This window comes from Dama dama, chromosome 17, assembly GCF_033118175.1.
Source record: "Dama dama isolate Ldn47 chromosome 17, ASM3311817v1, whole genome shotgun sequence".
In the NCBI taxonomy this organism is placed as follows: Eukaryota; Metazoa; Chordata; class Mammalia; order Artiodactyla; family Cervidae; genus Dama; species Dama dama.
Window position 1 is genome coordinate 13,669,498 of NC_083697.1, and position 7,232 is coordinate 13,676,729.

Sequence of the window (7,232 nt, forward strand, 5' to 3'; positions counted from 1 at the left end):
AACACATGTGGATCCTATAAAATGGCTGCCTTACTAACACATGAAAAGATGCTCAACATCACTCATTACCAGAGAAATGCAAATCAAAACCACAATGAGGTACCGTCTCCCGCCAGTTGGAATGGCTGCTATCCAAAAGTCTACAAACAATAAATGCTGAGAGGGTGTGGAGAAAAGGGAACCCTCTTTCACTGTTGGTGGGAATGCAAACTAGTACAGCCACTATGGAGAACAGTGTGGAGATTCCTTAAAAAACTGGAAATAGAACTGCCATATGACCCAACAATCCCACTCCTGGGCATACACACCAAGGAAACCAGGATTGAAAGAGACACGTGCACCCCAATGTTCATCACAGCACTGTTTATAATAGCCAGGACATGGAAGCAACCTTGATGCCCATCAGCAGATGAATGGATAAGAAAGCTGTGGTACATATACACAATGGAATATTACTCAGCCATTAAAAAGAATTCATTTGAATCAGTTCTAATGAGATGGATGAAACTGGAGCCCATTATACAGAGTGAAGTAAACCAAAAAGATAAAGACCAATGCAGTATACTAACGCATATATATATGGAATTTAGAAAGATGGTAATGATAATCCTGTATGTGAGACAGCAAAAGAGACACAGATGTAAAGAACAGACTTTTGGACTCTCTGGGAGAAGGCGAAGGTCGGATGATTTGAGCAAATAGCACTGAAACATGTATATTACCATATGTGAAACAGACTGCCAGTCCAGGTTCGATGCATGAGGCAGGGTGCTCAGGGCTGGTGCAGTGGGAGGACCCTGCCATACACTGACATGAATCAGCCATGGGATGGGGAGGGAGGTGGGACGGGGTTCAGGATGGGGACACATGTAAACCCATGGCTGATTCGTGTCAATGTATGGCAAAAACCACCACAATATTTAAAGTAATTAGCCTCCAATTAAAATTTAAAAACTGGCTGCCTTGTTATTAATGACAACTAGCAGGCTGCACTCACCATTATTTGGTAGATATCTCCCTGTACACTGCTGTAACTCTATAGCCTTTTTTGGAATAAAACCAGCCAGCAATCTCATGCACAAAATCCTAAAACATAATTTAAAAGGTCTTAGTATTTCTAAAATTTAGAGGCTTATGGTTAAAACAGAATGAAGTAAACTCTGTAGGCAAACTTCAGAATTCTCCCTCATTTCCCATTCACTGCTAGGAACTGGACAGCAGCCTTAAGATTTTTCTGTTGCTCCTTACATCTATCCCCCAAATCCTTCTCTTACAGGGCCCTCAGAGAGACCACTACCTTTCTCTGACATGTAAAAGTTAAATAACTTGGCACTGAAAAGCAGGGTTCAGAAATTCTGAAAATGCTATTTCCCATAAGTGATATATATTTTAAAAAATAGAAAAACTTTCCCTTCGGCTTTACAACAGGGTAAAAGGGTTTCTGTGATCTCTAGAAAGCCATTCCTTGTAAATGAGCTTGAAGCATCATATTGTCCCTCATCATGATATCGCTCTCTGTACTTCATGATGATACAAATGATGGTCAGGCATCAACTGCTTTTGTCTCTTACGAGCTATGCTGAGACTCTTAGAAGGTCACTGCACTTGAAAGAAGTGGACCCACCTGACCCAATCTTTGTGGCTTAGGACGTGTTTCCTGGAGCACCCAGCGACCAAGGTACGACCTGAAGCAACAGAAAGCCGGCACGTTCACAAGACTGAGGACTGCAAGAAGCTCAATGCATTAAACCTCAGAGTCCACAGTAAGGAATGACAGGAGACCCAAGACATAAGAAGGGGCTTCAGAAACCACGTTAAGGAGTGTGGTTTGTACTTTCTCCTGGAGGAATGGGACAGGGATGAACAGGAGCTTCTGCTGATGTCCACTACTTCCGCACAACTCAGTGGCTGATGTGGACTGCGGAGTCCAGATAGCATCAACCTCTATAGCATCAGTACCGCCCGCCACCCCCCACCCCAAGCACACCTAACCCACCCACTTTCCCAAGCTGCAGAAGCAGGACCCTAAATCTTCTAGTATTATCAAAGAAGAAAATAAAGGACTGAGTCGGCCCTCAGCTGACTGGCCCAATGGCATCATCAGTATGAGAGGTGCATAAGGGAAACTGGTCACTGGTTCTGCACAACCTTTTCCAGATGGGGTCCAGGTATGCAGTAAGAAAGGGGGGATACAGAGTTTGGAAGCAGCAGGGAAACGGGTAATGTTAAAAATTCCATCTAATCATTTTTTAAAATGGCAATGACTCCACGCTATAGAGATAACAGGGATTCCTAACTGATTTTAAATTAGGTTACTGCTACTGATAAATGGAAGATGAAAGTTTAACATGGCCATTTGTTAGCAGGTCTGCATGAGTCCAAGTGCTATTTGCCCTCATCTAATCTTACTCTGCTCTTCCTGGGAAGCTCAAGGTAGCCATGAGATAAAGGGCACTGTTAGATGAACAATGGTAAGAAGTAATCCTAGTTTTTCCCTCCCCACCTTCCGGACTCAGGCAGTTTTATTTCAGTCGCTGCGAGATCACAGAGAGGCAAGTTGTATTTCCAAAGGGAGCTAAAGCATTATGCTGATCTTAACAGGCAAATCCAAGTCCTATCTGGTCCCAAGTTAATCACTAGTATGTGTCAAAAACTACCTAAATAAACACACTTTAGGTGACTTACTAATAGAGAGTAGAAAAACAAGGATTTTCTTAACCAACTATCAAAGTGGTTTGAGTACTGGGGGAGTAAATACAAGAATGGTTTTAGTTAATGGCACAGCTGACATCTGGCTTTTGTTTTTTCTGCACGTGGCAGATGTCTAAAAATTCTTTGATTTATGGGAATCTTCATGACATCCATCCACGTTTCTACCTCTTGAAATTTTTCTCAGTGGCCTACCATCATTTAAGACCAAAAAAAAATATAATGGGTCCCTATTGTTGTGTCATGCACTGTACCAGGCGCCAGGATATTTACCCAAAGTCCTGGAAACCCAAAAACACAATGCAAAAGGACATATTAGAAAAATAAATAAAATTCCAGTCTCAATATCCTATTAACATCAACTTTTCAGCTGTATTTGATCATGAAGTCTTACATTAGCTACAAGGTAATTGCTATTATAAAAAAGGGATAGGTCATTAATAGACTCATTTTCCAGAACCTATTAAATTATGCTACATCCAACAAAGTGTGCACTTTGAACTCGTAAGCAGAAAAACTATCTTCATATAGTATGCATTCTAACTCTTGAAATAATTGTACCCATAAGTCATAGTTTAAGATAGAATACGTATGCTTATCATTTTTATTGCGGTTGAATTTCAGAAGGGGAGCTAAGAAATTTATAGAAACTAGAAGGTTTGGCATTAATGAAGTCAAGTGACCTCTTGAACTTTAAACTTCCACATCACAATATGAAGCTGGCTCTAAGATAAGAAATAGGATAAATTCTGTCCTAAGGACAGACCTGAATCTCTGATTGCTCAGAGGCTGAATTAACTGGAGACCATGGCGTTTGATGGTACTTGGAAGGTAGACCGAAATGAGAACTATGAAAAGTTCATGGAAAAAATGGGTAAGTGCTTAATACTTTCACGGCTTGTTCTTTTGTTTTTCACAGACATCTTTAACTCCTTCTAAACCTCAAGGCTTAGGCAATGGCACCTGTCGTGCTGGTTCAGAGTAGGGAAAACCACATTCTCACTGATTACATTAGAAAGAATACACTCTCACTAGTGGAAAAAAAGATTCTTGGGCACTATTCTCTAAAGCACAAAAAACATCCAGATATGTTTCATTTATGTTAAGTGGTGACTGAAAATTGATAGTTTTTTGTTTGTTTAGAAAGTAAAATATGGCAGAGCATAATGATAACTTTTATACTTTTTTTTTTCTTTTATGTTACTAGTTTATTGTGGTGGTTGTTTCATTGCTAAGTCATGTCTGACTGTTGTAACCCCATGGAATGTATCTTGCCAGGTTCTTCTGTCCATGGGATTCTCCAGGCAAGAATACTGGAGCGGGTTGCCATTTCCTTCTCCAAACTTTTATACTTTAAAATATTAAATTCTAGGGGATGGAAAAGCAAAGGCCATATAATAGAGCTATGAAAACAAATGAGACTTAATTCTCTTCCTCTGACTTACAGCACTTTTGGAATAATCTCATGACGGCATGTAGTTTCTACAGAAGTTTTAATTTAAGATTTTAATATCTACACCAATACTCTGGCAGCCCATACACTGAACACTATGAGCAAAAAGATTTGTCATTCCCTAAAAATAAAAATCTGCATCAATTATATCCTGTAGTTTAGGGATTCCAAGTTCAAATTTATAGAATTTGTAGATTCTTAAAATAATGAATTTGACTATAATATTTGTGAATTTTCTCATTTCTATGATAGAAATACCACAATAAGCAAAGAGAATTATGATATTCAAAATTTTAAAGCCATGGAAAGCAAAGGGACATTAAAAAAGAAAGTGTACCATACATGTGGAATTAAAGTAGTATATCCTTATAAATATATAAATGTACTTTCTTAATCCTTCATTTGATGTCCCTGGAATTTGACTTACTTAACACTGAAACAAAAATATTTATAATTTTTTAAACAATTAGTCAGTTCTAAGATTCTACAATTCTATGCTTCATTTAATTTTTTTAAGTTTTAGAAAAATAGTTTGATATGATGGAGCTTGAACTTTTTCTACAGAAGCAATCTGAATGCTCCTGTGGAAAGGCAATATGATCAAGTATTCCTCTTCATCCACAAAATATTAACTGGTTAATTAACTAGTTACAACAGAACTTGGAAAAGTAGCACTTTCCATGGCATTTTGACTTTATCTCCTCCAACCTCTTTCCCTTTGCAGGTATTAATGTGGTGAAAAGGAAGCTTGCAGCTCATGATAATTTGAAACTGATAATTACACAAGAAGGAAACAAATTCACAGTCAAAGAATCAAGCACTTTTCGAAGCATTGAAATTATTTTTGAGCTTGGTGTCACTTTTAATTACAGCCTCGCAGATGGAACTGAACTCAGTGTAAGAAATTTTTTATAAGCAAAGCATTCCTGATTTTTCTGCATACTACAAAAATAATCTCGGTTTTCTTCCACTGTATGGCTTAATGAATGTAGGTCTCCTTCATTTACTGAAGCAGTCAATGGAGTTTATCCATATCAAACATCATACAAGTTAGCAGAGTATTTAAAAATAATGTTTTGATTTTCATATGTATCTATAAAGAACCTGGATTAAACAAGATATAGATATTAGATAATATCTAGATAATAAGATATTAGAAAAATATCCTTTGAATGACTGAGTATACACCTCTTCATAAAGAAAATTTCAGTGTTTTCAACATATCTGACAGCAATAAAAGCTTCTAGAGCTATCTAACTTAAATACAATAGACATGTAATTGAAATGATAAAATAAATGAATAAATTAGTGAATGAATGTATGACCAAACAGAAAGGTCCAATGTTACAATGTAGGTCACTGGGAATTCACTTTTTACTATTTAAGATATAAAATGGGGTCACATTTTTCAACTGATTTTTAGAAAAACTTGTTTCCACTTAGAACTTTTTCTGGTTAAATTAAACATGTTTGCAATGACAATTAATCTGTCAAATATTTTATCAATTATGGTTGTGTTTCAACTGTTACTACAATTACATAAATTAAAATAATCACAAGCTTGTTAACGTCTCTGTGAAACTAATACGAACCATGACTAAACTTAGAACACTCTTTTTAATGTGAAACTTAGTAGAGAAGTCCCGATTATCTGCCTTACAATTCAGCATTTGGAAACTACGGAGAGAGATGGTTAACGCATGTACTCTAGCGCCCTGGTAACCCAGGTGCAAGCTTGGCTTTGTGACTTTAATTACTGCATTTCAGTTTTCTCATCTGTGCAATGGAGATAAACATATTTACTTCATAGGGTTACAGTGAAGTTTGAAGAAGTAGATCTATAGGCCTCAGAGCAGTGCCTGACACATGTAAGACCCTTAAAAATTTTTTTTTATTATTATTATTTTGAAATCTTACACAGGGGGCTTGGGCCCTGGAGGGAGATAAACTTGTTGGAAAATTTAAACGGTTGGACAACGGAAATGAACTAAATACTGTCCGAGAAATTATAGGTGGCGAAATGGTCCAGGTGAGTTATTTTCCAAAGACAAAAATAATTACATAGCAATGATTTTTATCTGGGGGGTTGCTGAGTTAAATCATCAATAAACAGACTATTTCTTTTCTCATAAATCTTACTGAGCTTTAAAGTATAGGTATTTTCTGATGCCTATTTGAAGAGAACTTACATACATCAACACATTGAGCCTATTTTAACTGAAAATGTGACTACAAACCAACATATTTTTAAATGAATGTCTCCTTTTTCTGTATAAAATGTGGCTATCAAGTACAAGGAAAAAAATACATTTTGAAGCTAAATACTACTAATATTTTTCTTAATTGAGCCTTTAATCTTAACGGCAAATTCTTCTATGTTTGTGAACACCTTTCAGACTTACATATATGAAGGTGTGGAAGCCAAGAGGATTTTCAAAAAGGAATGAGCACTGTTCCTGGAGCATTGCCCAGAACAAAGATTAGATGGAAAATCTATATTGAACCAGAAATGCTTTCCTCTCCTCATCTGGTATAAAGTTGCTGATTGATTAGATCTTTTATAAGCATTGGTCAATGGCTTATATTTCCAGTCTCACCAAAGAAAAACACGTAAAAGCTAATTAGGATTTAACTTGTTTTACACTTTCTAAGATGTACATTTACTGGTGTTCTGAAAGAATGTGACATTTTTAAAAACATATGAATAAATATTGTTCCACATTGCTTCAAAAGTAGTCTCTCTTTAAAAAAAAAAAAAAGGCTATGTGACACATGCATTAATAGACTACTTTGGGTTTTTCCCCACATTTGGTAAATTAAAGACATATATTGCCTGGGGGGTCTTTATAATCTTGTACTGGTTGTAAGTATTTCCCTTAGTAACATTTATTATAAAAATAATACATACTTAACCAAAAACTTTAGAACTAAGAAAAACAAATGCAAAATAAATATTTAAGCCAGAGATAATCACGATTCTGATTTTAAAAGAGATCCTCCATCTTCTTCTCTGGCTGTGGATTTGTTTATTTCTCCATACATACATACCACTCTGAATAAAACGACAGGA

The 7,232-nt window shown here is 36.4% G+C and overlaps 1 protein-coding gene across 1 annotated transcript; it reads left to right on the forward strand.

Moving 5' to 3' along the window:
* The first annotated feature begins 3,425 nt into the window (after nt 1-3,425).
* Nucleotides 3,426-6,886, forward strand: FABP2 (fatty acid binding protein 2). Its single transcript, XM_061164130.1, has 4 exons — nt 3,426-3,583; nt 4,887-5,059; nt 6,084-6,191; nt 6,559-6,886. The coding sequence occupies exons 1-4, from the start codon at nt 3,517-3,519 to the stop codon at nt 6,607-6,609; spliced, it is 399 nt and encodes a 132-aa protein (XP_061020113.1). The 5' UTR covers nt 3,426-3,516; the 3' UTR covers nt 6,610-6,886.
* Nucleotides 6,887-7,232: the final 346 nt, after the last annotated feature.

Excerpts from the sequence above, each read along its gene's own strand:
- FABP2 (XM_061164130.1), top strand. The coding sequence starts at position 3,517 with ATGGCGTTTGATGGTACTTGGAAGGTAGACCGAAATGAGAACTATGAA. Across the intron at positions 5,060-6,083 it reads CAGATGGAACTGAACTCAGT|GGGGCTTGGGCCCTGGAGGG; the intron begins GTAAGAAATTTT and ends AATCTTACACAG. Across the intron at positions 6,192-6,558 it reads TAGGTGGCGAAATGGTCCAG|ACTTACATATATGAAGGTGT; the intron begins GTGAGTTATTTT and ends AACACCTTTCAG.